Genomic DNA, 15,554 nt, shown 5'->3' on the forward strand with positions numbered 1-15,554 from the left:
TCACACGGTGCCCCACAGTCCTGCCCGCTGCTCTCCCTCTGTCACGCGGTGCCCCACAGTCCTGCCAGCTGCTCTCCCTCTGTCACGCGGTGCCCCACAGTCCTGCCCGCTGCTCTCCCTCTGTCACGCGGTGCCCCACAGTCCTGCCCCACAGTCCTGCCCGCTGCTCTCCCTCTGTCATGTGGTGCCCCACAGTCCTGCCCCACAGTCCTGCCCCACAGTCCTGCCCGCTGCTCTCCCTCTGTCACGCGGCGCCCCACAGTCCTGCCAGCTGCTCTCCCTCTGTCACGTGGTGCCCCACAGTCCTGCCCGCTGCTCTCCCTCTGTCACGCGGTGCCCCACAGTCCAGCCCGCTGCTCTCCCTCTGTCACGCGGTGCCCCACAGTCCTGCCCGCTGCTCTCCCTCTGTCACGCGGTGCCCCACAGTCCTGCCCCACAGTCCTGCCCCACAGTCCTGCCCCACAGTCCTGCCCGCTGCTCTCCCTCTGTCACGCGGCGCCCCACAGTCCTGCCCCACAGTCCTGCCCGCTGCTCTCCCTCTGTCATGCGGTGCCCCACAGTCCTGCCCCACAGTCCTGCCCCACAGTCCTGCCCGCTGCTCTCCCTCTGTCACGCGGCGCCCCACAGTCCTGCCAGCTGCTCTCCCTCTGTCACGCGGTGCCCCACAGTCCTGCCCGCTGCTCTCCCTCTGTCACGCGGTGCCCCACAGTCCTGCCCGCTGCTCTCCCTCTGTCACGCGGTGCCCCACAGTCCTGCCCCACAGTCCTGCCCCACAGTCCTGCCCGCTGCTCTCCCTCTGTCATGCGGTGCCCCACAGTCCTGCCCCACAGTCCTGCCCGCTGCTCTCCCTCTGTCACGCGGCGCCCCACAGTCCTGCCAGCTGCTCTCCCTCTGTCACGCGGTGCCCCACAGTCCTGCCCGCTGCTCTCCCTCTGTCACGCGGCGCCCCACAGTCCTGCCAGCTGCTCTCCCTCTGTCACGCGGTGCCCCACAGTCCTGCCCGCTGCTCTCCCTCTGTCACGCGGTGCCCCACAGTCCTGCTCGCTGCTCTCCCTCTGTCACGCGGTGCCCCACAGTCCTGCCCGCTGCTCTCCCTCTGTCACGCGGTGCCCCACAGTCCTGCCCCACAGTCATGCCCCCTGCTCTCACTCTTGGGTTCTGGGACATAGAAGCTAGTGCCTTCCTCTCTCCCTCTGTTCTGTCTTTTGTCTGGTGTGTGGTTGTCGTGGTGTGTGGTTGCCGTGGTGTGTGGTTGCCGGGCTTGCGCTGGGCTGTGGGTCACTCCTCGATGTTCCCAGATCACACCTCAAACACGATACGTGCACAATTCATGAGGTCGGGGCAACAGGGCTCGTCTCTGAGATGTTTTATTCATGGGGAGCACTGGCACAGTTCCTGCTATGCTATGCCTGCTACCACCGTGCGCCTCTACCTACCTGCTCCCTCCTCTCCAAAATGGAGCCTGGCGCCTCTACCTACCTGCTCCCTCCTCTCCAAAATGGAGCCTGGCGCCTCTACCTACCTGCTCCCTCCTCTCTAAAATGGAGCCTGGCGCTTCTACCTACCTGCTCCCTCCTCTCCAAAATGGATGCCTGGCGCCTCTACCTACCTGCTCCCTCCTCTCCAAAATGGATGCCTGGCGCCTCTACCTACCTGCTCCCTCCTCTCCAAAATGGAGCCTGGCGCCTTAGTCACAGCCAGAATGCCTCCACAAAGAAAGGAAAGCTGTAAAAAAAATAATAATAATAATGTTTTACACAGTATAGATATTTATAAATGTTTCTAAATTCCATCATGTTTTCTGAGTTGCACCAGAATAATGAGTTACTGCTCAGGATTGTGGACTTCAATTCCTGGTTTGGTGTACTACTGTTGCAGCATGAGTTGTGTTCTGCTGCTTTTCAGGTTTTTAGGCCATATATTTCCCCAAACGTCTCCAGTATGCTGGTTTGTTAGCTGGTTTGTTAGGATTTATGACCCTCCTTTTTTTAGAGTGGACCGACAGCACATCATTACTCTCCAATCTCCTCTTCCTACGCAGTGTTTCTCCTAGGAGTTTTTTCAGCAAAGGTGGGCGGTAGGGAGGGGTGGTTGGTTGGTTGCTCTTTGCTGAGGAGATATTTTGTTTGTAGAACGAATGTGTAATGGTCAATTCAGGTGACTTAAAAAAAATACATTCTACTCCAAAATGCATGAAAATACAATTATGTATTTTGAATGGTATCCATGAGTTCATTTGACTCTGGGTAAAAAAGTAGAAAAGGGGCTTAGTTGCAAAAAATCGTACACTATCCCTTTAAAAGTGTGTCTCGGCAGAATGCACACATGCAAAGAACACACACAAAACAGTACAACAACACTGCATCTTTCCCCACACTACGGCCTCCCCTTCCTCCTTGCCCTTCTCTCGTCCCCCACCTTCTCCCGTCCCCCACCTTCTCTCGTCCCCCACCTTCTCCCGTCCCCCACCTTCTCCCGTCCCCCACCTTCTCCCGTCCCCCACCTTCTCCCGTCCTCCACCTTCTCTTGTCCCCCACCTTCTCCCGTCCCCCACCTTCTCCCGTCCCCCACCTTCTCCCGTCCCCCACCTCTCTCTTCCCGTCTCCCCTCTCCCCCTGCCACCTTCTCCCGTCCCCCACCTTCTCCCGTCCTCCACCTTCTCTTGTCCCCCACCTTCTCCCGTCCCCCACCTTCTCCCGTCCCCCACCTTCTCCCGTCCCCCACCTCTCTCTTCCCGTCTCCCCTCTCCCCCTGCCACCTCAGTGCCTGTTCTCAGCAGGCAGATTAATATAGCTTCTGTCTGGGCATATGGGCCTGACCTCACACACACTTCAGTTCATATTTCTTTGTCTTTCAGATGCCCCTCCCTGTCTAGGGCGTCTTGCAGCGCTAGCACTTTTACTTAGTTTCGCCCATTAATACGGCTTCCTCTTTACAGTCTCCCTCGCAGGAACAGAACAGCATTTCAGCTGGGGCCTGACCCTTTACCCCGACGACCTGGGACCACCAGCCACGCTGTCCATCATACTGCCACGGAGATAATAGAACGCATACAGTACATTCACGCGTCTTGTGTTCGGCTTAGAAAAGCTTCTTTCTTTTTTGTTGCAATTGGAACAAATCATCTGTATAAGCTTACCGTTATTGTACATAGTGTACTGTCTTGTCATTCCCTCCTGCTGTAGTCTTTATACACTATGGAACTACAGTAGAAACACAGTGTCCTGTCATTCCCTCCTACTCTAGTCTTTATACACTATGGAACTACAGTAGAAACACAGTGTCCTGTCATTCCCTCCTACTCTAGTCTTTATACACTATGGAACTACAGTAGAAACACAGTGTCCTGTCATTCCCTCCTACTCTAGTCTTTATACACTATGGAACTACAGTAGAAACACAGTGTCCTGTCATTCCCTCCTACTCTAGTCTTTATACACTATGGAACTACAGTAGAAACACAGTGTCCTGTCATTCCCTCCTGCTGTAGTCTTTATACACTATGGAACTACAGTAGAAACACAGTGTCCTGTCATTCCCTCCTACTCTAGTCTTTATACACTATGGAACTACAGTAGAAACACAGTGTCCTGTCATTCCCTCCTGCTGTAGTCTTTATACACTATGGAACTACAGTAGAAACACAGTGTCCTGTCATTCCCTCCTACTCTAGTCTTTATACACTATGGAACTACAGTAGAAACACAGTGTCCTGTCATTCCCTCCTACTCTAGTCTTTATACACTATGGAACTACAGTAGAAACACAGTGTCCTGTCATTCCCTCCTACTCTAGTCTTTATACACTATGGAACTACAGTAGAAACACAGTGTCCTGTCATTCCCTCCTGCTGTAGTCTTTATACACTATGGAACTACAGTAGAAACACAGTGTCCTGTCATTCCCTCCTACTCTAGTCTTTATACACTATGGAACTACAGTAGAAACACAGTGTCCTGTCATTCCCTCCTACTCTAGTCTTTATACACTATGGAACTACAGTAGAAACACAGTGTCCTGTCATTCCCTCCTACTCTAGTCTTTATACACTATGGAACTACAGTAGAAACACAGTGTCCTGTCATTCCCTCCTGCTGTAGTCTTTATACACTATGGAACTACAGTAGAAACACAGTGTCCTGTCATTCCCTCCTACTCTAGTCTTTATACACTATGGAACTACAGTAGAAACACAGTGTCCTGTCATTCCCTCCTACTCTAGTCTTTATACGCTATGGAACTACAGTAGAAACACAGTGTCCTGTCATTCCCTCCTACTCTAGTCTTTATACACTATGGAACTACAGTAGAAACACAGTGTCCTGTCATTCCCTCCTACTCTAGTCTTTATACACTATGGAACTACAGTAGAAACACAGTGTCCTGTCATTCCCTCCTACTCTAGTCTTTATACGCTATGGAACTACAGTAGTTCCATAGTGTCCTGTCATTCCCTCCTACTCTAGTCTTTATACGCTATGGAACTACAGTAGAAACACAGTGTCCTGTCATTCCCTCCTACTCTAGTCTTTATACGCTATGGAACTACAGTAGTTCCATAGTGTCCTGTCATTCCCTCCTACTCTAGTCTTTATACACTATGGAACTACAGTTCAGGAATGAGCAGTAAAAGTATTCAGGGTGACATCGATGTTATCCATAAAATATCCATTTGGGGATACTTCAATTCCCATGTGTGGCTCTGTAAATTGTACTTAATTTACCCATTCGTTTAGAGGAATATAGGCCTACTGTATATAGGATGTGGTCTATGAATAGACGGATCGTAGCAAGTTTCTTTTTCCCATAGCTTCTGTCTTACTCCAGGGCACAGTCTCACCACATTTCAGAAATGAAATAATAAAATCTCCATTACTGAGAGGTGAGCTGAGTCACTGCCCGCTCCGCTCTCTCCCTGTCTCCCCATGGTCTGGTTTGAGACGCCTGGACCATTCCTCTCTCTCTCTCACTCTTTCTCTCTCTCTCTCTCTCTCACTCTTTTCTCTCTATCTCTATCTCCAGATTGAATGTGCTCCTCCAGCAGTCGATTTCTGCTGAGGAGCCCTGAGGAGCCCAATTAAACTGGGTGTAGTGAGTAGCAACCACGTCTGCAATGGTGCTGTAGGTCTATTGGTGTTTCTCCTATATTCTCAACAACAGAATGCATAGCATGCACTTAGTCAATTTGCAAAGACATTTGTTGTTAGCCTCATCTGGCATGTATGAGCCCCCTCTTCTCCTCGTGGTCTTCTGTAGCTCAGTTGGTAGAGCATAGTGCTTGCTATGCCAAGATAGTGGGTTCAATTCCTAGGACCACCCATACATAAAGTGTATGCACACATGACTCTTAGTCACTTTGGATTAAAGCATCTGCGAACTGGCATATACAATTATTACTAGTGTATGTAGGCTATAAAACAACGCTCAAAGTCTGCTCACAACGTAGTATAAAAGCTCATTGAGATGTTTAATATTTTATGGCTCTTGCAATATGAAGACCAAGCCATGGATTATTGTGGTATTATTGTGGTATTATTATAGTATTGTTATGGTATTATTGTGGTGTTATTGTGGTGTTATTGTGGTATTATTATAGTATTATTATAGTATTGTTATGGTATTAGTATGGTATTATTGTGGCATTATTGTGGTATTGTGGTATTATTGTGGTATTGTGGTGTTATTGTGGTATTATTGTGGTATTATGGTATTATTATGGTATTATTGTGGTATTATTGTGGTATTATTATGGTATTATTGTGGTATTATTGTGGTATTATGGTATTATTATGGTATTATTATGGTATTATTGTGGTATTATTGTGGTATTCTTGTGGTATTGTGGTATTGTAGTGTTGTTGTGGTATTATGGTGGTATTATTGTGGTATTATTATGGTATTATTGTGGTATTGTGGTATTGTGGTATTATTGTGGTATTATTGCGGTATTATTATAGTATTATTATGGTATTATTGTGGTATTATTATGGTATTATTGTGGTATTGTGGTATTGTAGTGTTGTTGTGGTATTATGGTGGTATTATTGTGGTATTATTATGGTATTCTTGTGGTATTGTGGTATTATTGTGGTATTGTGGTGTTGTTGTGGTATTATTGCGGTATTATTATAGTATTATTATGGTATTATTGTGGTATTATTATGGTATTATTGTGGTATTGTGGTATTGTAGTGTTGTTGTGGTATTATGGTGGTATTATTGTGGTATTATTATGGTATTCTTGTGGTATTGTGGTATTGTGGTATTATTGTGGTATTGTGGTGTTGTTGTGGTATTATTGCGGTATTATTATAGTATTATTATGGTATTATTGTGGTATTATTATGGTATTATTGTGGTATTGTGGTATTGTAGTGTTGTTGTGGTATTATGGTGGTATTATTGTGGTATTATTATGGTATTCTTGTGGTATTGTGGTATTGTGGTATTATTGTGGTATTGTGGTGTTGTTGTGGTATTATTGCGGTATTATTATATTATTATTATGGTATTATTGTGGTATTATTGTGGTATTCTTGTGGTATTGTGGTATTGTAGTGTTGTTGTGGTATTATGGTGGTATTATGGTGGTATTATTATGGTATTATTGTGGTATTGTGGTATTGTGGTATTATTGTGGTATTGTGGTGTTGTTGTGGTATTATTGCGGTATTATTATAGTATTATTATGGTATTATTGTGGTATTATTGTGGTATTATTGTGGTGTTGTTGTGGTTATATTGCGGTACATACTGGTAGTGTATTGCCATGTAAATATTGAAAACTTCCACGTTAAATGGTTATGTGTTTGTAGCTTGCTCAATTTCCAAATGGGAGACTAATGTGAAATGTATTTTTGTTCACTGTTTCAACCCCACTGAGACAGTCTCTCTCTGAGACCCAGTCTCTCTCTGATACCCAGTCTGTAAATCTCTTAACTGTGAGCTCAGTCTAGGAGAGACATCACCTGAACTACCCTATATACATAATTTTTTATCTGTGTTCAAATGCCGCATTGTGGTTGGCTGTTGTTGAAGTCTTCAAAGGTTGATTGATTGATTTTATTTGACAGTTTAAAAAAGTACATATCTATCAGGGCCGGGACGATACCAATATCGCAATACTCGTTAGTATCGTGGCAAGGAAACAAAACAATTTTTTTACATTTCACTTCTTTATGAAAACAGCCCTAATGTTGGAAACAAACATTATGTTGTCATCCAGATTCACATTCATTTATTTCCCAAGCTATAACACACAATATTTTACATACAGCAAGTTTTTAAAGGACCAAATATTGCGATGTTGGTATCGTCACAGCCCTAATATAGGCGACACGCAGTACATACATTAAAAACTAGTTATGGATAACACAATAAAGTCAGTGACTTATTTCCTTTGTGGTCCCTTATGTTGCATGGTGCAATACATTACATAGAGAAAACTATTGCCAGATCACTAAATCCCTTCTGAACCAAACCAAACCAACTAAACCAAATAATGAACCAGCCCACTAATAAACCAGCCCCACTAATAAACCAGCCCCACTAATAAACCAGCCCCACTAATAAACCAGCCCCACTAATAAACCAGCCCCACTAATAAACCAGCTCCACTAATAAACCAGCCCCACTAATAAACCAGCCCCACTAATAAACCAGCCCCACTAATAAACCAGCCCCACTAATAAACCAGCCCCACTAATAAACCAGCCCCACTAATAAACCAGCCCCACTAATAAACCAGCCCCACTAATAAACCAGCCCCACTAATAAACCAGCCCCACTAATAAACCAGCCCCACTAATAAACCAGCCCCACTAATAAACCAGCCCCACTAATAAACCAGCCCCACTAATAAACCAGCTCCACTAATAAACCAGCCCCACTAATAAACCAGCCCCACTAATAAACCAGCTCCACTAATAAACCAGCCCCACTAATAAACCAGCTCCACTAATAAACCAGCCCCACTAATAAACCAGCTCCACTAATAAACCAGCCCCACTAATAAACCAGCCCCACTAATAAACCAGCCCCACTAATAAACCAGCTCCACTGGGGGGTTCAACTGTTGAATATAGCCTCGTTATTGTTATTTTGTCTTAAATGTAAAAAATTAAAATTAAAAATAGTTTCTTAGATTGTTAGGAAAGGGCTCATAAGTAAGCATTTCACAGTAAAGTCTACACCTGTTGTATTCAGCTTTTCACAGTAAAGTCTACACCTGTTGTATTCAGCATTTCACAGTAAAGCCTACACCTGTTGTATTCGGCATTTCACAGTAAAGTCTACACCTGTTGTATTCAGCATTTCACAGTAAAGTCTACACCTGTTGTATTCAGCATTTCACAGTAAAGTCTACACCTGTTGTATTCAGCATTTCACAGTAAAGTCTACACCTGTTGTATTCGGTGCATGTGGCAAATTTGATTTGATTTTGAACTCTCAAATCTTTTGACGTTGATTTTATTCGATTAGATTGACTGGCTCTGACACCTTCGGTGCGGTCAGGATGGTTCAGCGTCTTAACACCTAACTGAGTGGGTTGCAGACAGACCTGCCCCGGCTTGCTTACCATCCTGGAGGTTTTGGTACTGAGAGAGACCGATTGGCAACTAGAACCTCCAACAGTTCAGCCCTCCGTGCCTCGAATGCCAACCAGGGTTCATTACAACATTTTGCTAAATGTCTCTTGCCCTTGATCGCTTTACCACGATGTCCTGGTATGTCTGGCAGAATACTAATAAGGCTTGACTCCAGTTGAATTCCTGTTCATTATCTGTAAAATCTCCATTTACTTGTTAATTGCTCTGGCTTTTCACACCATCCCCCAGGATGAGAGAAGTGTTTAATGTGAAAGAGAGACTATTTGCCCTCTTATTTTATTCTGTCTTGGTTTTGTATTGGTCGGTGGTTCTGGTTTAACTGTCTGTGTGGGTATGAACTCCTCTGTGAGTGGCATGTTGTGACCAATTTGCAAACAGGAACAGGAAGGAAAGAAAATACTTGTACCGTAACCGCTACTCAAAGGATGATAGAGAAACATTTAGAAACAGTAAATACAAAGACAAAAATACCAAACGTCTCATCTGAAACGGAACAGCGTAGATCTGTCACGTTCTGACCTCTATTTCCTTTGTTTTGTATTTTAGTTAGTATGGTCAGGGCGTGAGTTGGGTACTTCACCACTGGAAAAAACCCTTACAATATACCTAGTAGGTGAGATTGGTTTCTTTTTTTTTTTTTACGTCGTAGGAAAAAAGAAATCAAATCATAATTCATATGCAGCGTTTAATGCTCTCTCTCCCGTGTTAAAATGTGTTTTTCATATTGCGTTGTTATCTAAAGCAATTTGCGTTTGAAGGCCTTTTCTTATGGGTTCATTACGTCCTGTAAGGCATTTGGTTGGTATTTTCACTGCAGGTCAACTGTCGGCTATAACCTTCATATAATGTACTTAGTCACATTGAAATTGATGATTCAGAACTGAAGGTAATGTCAGGAGGTATGTGAAGTGAAGGTAATGTGAGGAGGTATGTGAACTGAAGGTAATGTGAGGAGGTATGTAAACTGAAGGTAATGTGAGGAGGTATGTAAACTGAAGGTAATGTGAAGAGGTATGTAAACTGAAGGTAATGTGAAGAGGTATGTAAACTGAAGGTAATGTGAACTGAAGGTAATGTCAGGAGGTATGTGAAGTGAAGGTAATGTGAGGAGGTATGTGAACTGAATGTTATCTTGGGCTAAAGTGGTATTGTAAAAACTGCTGAATAGCATGTATATTTTATTTCACTATTGACAGATTTGGACCCCACACTGCCTTCTTTGTCACGTCAGGAGAGATAATATGATCTCGTGTATGTTGTGAGAACATTGTGTTGTATGATTCAGATGATAATACCCACACGTAATGAACTGTGATTTATCATCCATCTTCTCTCGTCACTCGATTTAGTACTTGTCAAAGCCATTATACCGTCTCTGTTTTGCTTTGCAAAGCTGTCTCTGACAACGGCTATATAACTAGTACCCTGGTGGATAAAATATGATTGATTTATGGATTCATTTACCTGCCGCCTGCCCTGTTGCAATTAACATGCATCTTGCTGAGAGGATATTCTCTCCACTAACGCAGTGTGATGTGATGGCCGCGGGCAGCGGCCTGCCTGCCTGCCTGCCTGCCTGCCTGCCTGCCTGTCACCATGGTACAAGCCATTAATCAGGCAGCTTCGGCGGGCAAGCCAGGCTAAGGGGCAGGATGCTAACCTCCGCCATGTTTTCATTAGTGCACGGACACAGCTGTTAGGAAGGGCTGCTGGGGGAGACGGGTCAGAGGTCCCATTGTCACTCCTTTCCCAGTGTAATACATTCTCAGGTTGCCGCGGTGACACCGCTTTTCACTGTCTTCATCCCCTTTATACTTAGGACTATAGGCAACGATACTCTGAGGCCTGGGCAATGATACTCTGAGGCCTGGGCAATGATACTCTGAGGCCTGGGCAATGATACTCTGAGGCCTCGGCAATGATACTCTGAGGCCTGGGCAATGATACTCTGAGGCCTGGAGAATGATACTCTGAGGCCTGGAGAATGATACTCTGAGGCCTGGGCAATGATATTCTGAGGCCTGGGGAATGATACTCTGAGGCCTGGGCAATGATACTCTGAGGCCTGGAGAATGATACTCTGAGGCCTGGGCAATGATACTCTAAGGCCTGGAGAATGATACTCTGAGGCCTGGGCAATGATACTCTGAGGCCTGGGCAATGATACTCTGAGGCCTGGGCAATGATACTCTGAGGCCTGGAGAATGATACTCTGAGGCAGTAATGGCCAACTGGAAAGTCAGCATGTGTGCATCGTAGTAGGCTGAAATCATATTGAACACAGCCAAAATGAGGATCAACCCATCAAACCCATCAAACCCATCAAACACATCAAACCCATCAAACACATCAAACACATCAAACACATCTAACACATCAAACACATCAAACCCATCAAACCCATCAAACACATCAAACCCATCAAACACATCAAACCCATCAAACACATCAAACACATCAAACCCATCAAACCCATCAAACCCATCAAACACATCAAACCCATCAAACCCATCAAACCCATCAAACACATCAAACCCATCAAACACATCAAACCCATCTAACACATCAAACACATCAAACCCATCAAACACATCAAACCCATCAAACCCATCAAACCCATCAAACACATCAAACCCATCAAGCACATCAAACACATCAAACACATCTAACACATACCTTGCTGTTATCCATTTAATCACCCCTCACAGTTTCTCTGTTAATATGAGACATATATACACAGTATATTTAATATATTATGTTCAGAACAAACCATCACTCAAGGTGTTTACTTCACTTTACACAGGTGGGAGATTATTACAGGTGGGAGATTATTACAGGTGGGAGATTATTACAGGTGGGAGATTATTACAGGTGGGAGATTATTACAGGTGGGAGATTATTACAGGTGGGAGATTATTACAGGTGGGAGATTATTACAGGTGGGAGATTATTACAGGTGGGAGATTATTACAGGTGGGAGATTATTACAGGTGGGAGATTATTAGAGTGAATTGAAGGTTGATTATTAGGTCACATTTCAGAGACCTTGGGATTAGTGGGCTGTGGTGTTGATCTCAGCATCTAGCCATCGTTTGATATTGACTGGTGGGGGAGACAGGCTAGTCAGCCCACTTTATCAGCACTATTCCAGGTGAGGAATGCCAATATACAATCATCATGGCTATGAAAAACAGGCTGTTGCCTTGAGCAGGTTTCACAGTTGACCTTGACTGCCTGTAAAGCCCAACGTTAGACTGATCCCAAATGTAAAGACTGACAGAGACACGTTGAGGTAGGGCCTTGAGTTATGAGATGTACACATGCCTCCTACACTTTGTTTTTGCAACTGACCAGGGTTTTTCCCCCCTCACACAGCCTCACGTTTTCTCTCACTCGATGTCATTCTATTCCTTTCTCACCCCATTAAATTATTTCTGAGCTGACACTGTCATTTGAACCAAACCGGTGAATTAAGAATTGAGTGAGGCTTGACACCTACTTCAAAGGAGCGCTCTTTTCCTTTAAAACCCAGAGTCAATTTAACAAACATCTTTTACATATTTCCTACTTATTTTCTACTAGTTTTTCCCCGGACCTTTCCCATCCTTGGCGTTCACAAGTAGTCAGTGGTCGGTTGAAAGACGAGCTGTGGAGAGCCGTTTAGCGTTACTGTCGGTGTACTCCTGCTAGGATGAATCAGACCCCATGAAGACCTTACCTCAGGAGACGAGACTCTTTAATTGGTAGATATCCACCATTAATCTACTCACTGCTTCTCAAACTGAGGAGAGGAGAAGAAACTGTCATCTTTTTGTGTGGAAGTGAATAAATCAAATCAGATTTTATTTGTCACATGCGCCGAATACAACAGGTGTAGTAGACCTTACAGTGAAATGCTGAATACAACAGGTGTAGTAGACCTTACAGTGAAATGCTGAATACAACAGGTGTAGTAGACCTTACAGTGAAATGCTGAATACAACAGGTGTAGTAGACCTTACAGTGAAATGCTGAATACAACAGGTGTAGTAGACCTTACAGTGAAATGCTGAATACAACAGGTGTAGTAGACCTTACAGTGAAATGCTGAATACAACAGGTGTAGTAGACCTTACAGTGAAATGCTGAATACAACAGGTGTAGTAGACCTTACAGTGAAATGCTGAATACAACAGGTGTAGTAGACCTTACAGTGAAATGCCAAATACAACAGGTGTAGTAGACCTTACAGTGAAATGCTGAATACAACAGGTGTAGTAGACCTTACAGTGAAATGCTGAATACAACAGGTGTAGTAGACCTTACAGTGAAATGCCAAATACAACAGGTGTAGTAGACCTTACAGTGAAATGCTGAATACAACAGGTGTAGTAGACCTTACAGTGAAATGCTGAATACAACAGGTGTAGTAGACCTTACAGTGAAATGCTGAATACAACAGGTGTAGTAGACCTTACAGTGAAATGCTGAATACGACAGGTGTAGTAGACCTTACAGTGAAATGCTGAATACAACAGGTGTAGTAGACCTTACAGTGAAATGCTGAATACAACAGGTGTAGTAGACCTTACAGTGAAATGCCAAATACAACAGGTGTAGTAGACCTTACAGTGAAAAGCTGAATACAACAGGTGTAGTAGACCTTACAGTGAAATGCTGAATACAACAGGTGTAGTAGACCTTACAGTGAAATGCTGAATACAACAGGTGTAGTAGACCTTACAGTGAAATGCTGAATACAACAGGTGTAGTAGAACCTTACAGTGAAATACTGAATACAACAGGTGTAGTAGACCTCACAGTGAAATGCTGAATACAACAGGTGTAGTAGACCTTACAGTGAAATGCTGAATACAACAGGTGTAGTAGACCTTACAGTGAAATGCTGAATACAACAGGTGTAGTAGACCTTACAGTGAAATGCTGAATACAACAGGTGTAGTAGACCTCACAGTGAAATGCTGAATACAACAGGTGTAGTAGACCTCACAGTGAAATGCTGAATACAACAGGTGTAGTAGAACCTTACAGTGAAATACTGAATACAACAGGTGTAGTAGACCTCACAGTGAAATGCTGAATACAACAGGTGTAGTAGACCTTACAGTGAAATGCTGAATACAACAGGTGTAGTAGACCTTACAGTGAAATACTGAATACAACAGGTGTAGTAGACCTTACAGTGAAATGCTGAATACAACAGGTGTAGTAGACCTCACAGTGAAATGCTGAATACAACAGGTGTAGTAGACCTCACAGTGAAATGCTGAATACAACAGGTGTAGTAGAACCTTACAGTGAAATACTGAATACAACAGGTGTAGTAGACCTCACAGTGAAATGCTGAATACAACAGGTGTAGTAGACCTCACAGTGAAATGCTGAATACAACAGGTGTAGTAGAACCTTACAGTGAAATACTGAATACAACAGGTGTAGTAGACCTTACAGTGAAATGCTGAATACAACAGGTGTAGTAGACCTCACAGTGAAATGCTGAATACAACAGGTGTAGTAGACCTCACAGTGAAATTCTTACTTACAAGCCCTTAACCAACAATGCAGTTTAAGAAAATAGAGTTAAGAAGATATTTACTAAATAAACAAAACAAAAAAAGTAACACAATAAAAGAACAATAGCGAGGCTACGTACAGGGAGTAGTGGTACCGAGTCACTATTACAGAATAGGAGGAGGAAGATGGAGTTTGGGGTGTGTGGTGATTTGATGTGGGGGGGGGGGGGGGGGGCTGTCGAAGTGGAAAGGGAGAGATCAGTAAGAGAGTTATAGCTTCCCTCAGTTGTTGGAGGTGAGAGAGAGATGGGGCGGGGGTGGGGGGGGTCGTTTTGGGCTTTCTTCCCCATCCGGCCTGGAAATGTGGAAGGAGATCTGAGAGGAGAGTGCTTCTGGGTTTAGTGTGGGGAAACAGCTTGTGAGAGCTTCTGACCGGCATCAAAGCGACACGGTCAACTGTCTTCCACTTTCATCCCCATCCCATCTGCCTCCTCGTGGACCTCCCCTGGCCCGCCGCCCACCTGGCGCAGGGCACTGGCTTGGCACTGTGGTCTGCCCATAGCCAGGCCGGGCACCGGACACAGCCCACAGAGTCAGACTGCCTCTCTGACTGTAAAGAGGGCAAGGAGGTGCTGGGGGAGAGATACTGTTAAAACAGACTGACTCAACTACAGTATTTTACTACGCTTCGTAATGGTATATTTTGCAGTGCGTTGTTTTAGGTAGAAAAGAGACTGATGACAACGAAGAAGCAGTTCATTCTTATTCTCTCTAAGCACTAGCGACGACAATGACCATCATCAGATGCTGGGTAGGAGTCTGGAAGGAGATGTGAAACGATCTTTATATTCCGTATGCTTTTAGCTGTATAATTCGGTGTCTCAAGACCAATTTGAAGTGTGAATAAGTTTTAAGAATAAGAAAATCAATGCACGTAATTGACCGGTGAATAATTGCTGCTGGAATGTAGAGGAGCACTTCATCGCTCCAGATGTCTCATTATGTTCAGAAAGCGACTGTTCACGCCAACGCAATTTACACATTCTATTGGTAATAGAGACCACGTAGCAGCTGATTCTAACTCTCTGTGTCCTCTCTTTCTCTCCATCGCTGTAGGCATTTCCTGTTTAAAACACCGTCCGGGACCACTCCCCTGTTCAGCAGCTCGTCTCCAGGGTACCCGCTGACATCTGGGACCGTCTACTCCCCCCCGCCGCGGCTGCTACCCAGAAACACCTTCTCTAGGAGCTCCTTCAAGCTGAAGAAACCCTCCAAGTACTGCAGCTGGAAATGTGCTGCCGTGTCGGCCATCGCTGCTGCCGTCCTGCTGGTCGTGCTGCTCTCCTACTTCATAGGTAGGCTACAATACAGTACAATACAGAACAGTACAGTACAATACAGAACAGTACAGTACAATACAGTACAATACAGT

The 15,554-nt window shown here is 44.5% G+C and overlaps 1 protein-coding gene across 1 annotated transcript in view; it reads left to right on the forward strand.

Moving 5' to 3' along the window:
- Positions 1-15,554, forward strand: part of LOC139417976 (teneurin-2-like) — a 343,240-nt gene that overhangs the window by 242,056 nt on the left and 85,630 nt on the right. The window contains exon 6 of the mRNA XM_071167012.1: positions 15,239-15,477. Within this exon, the coding sequence (XP_071023113.1) occupies positions 15,239-15,477 (239 nt within the window). The remainder of the gene's footprint in view (positions 1-15,238; positions 15,478-15,554) is intronic.

This window comes from Oncorhynchus clarkii, chromosome 10, assembly GCF_045791955.1.
Source record: "Oncorhynchus clarkii lewisi isolate Uvic-CL-2024 chromosome 10, UVic_Ocla_1.0, whole genome shotgun sequence".
Classification (NCBI taxonomy): domain Eukaryota; kingdom Metazoa; phylum Chordata; class Actinopteri; order Salmoniformes; family Salmonidae; genus Oncorhynchus; species Oncorhynchus clarkii.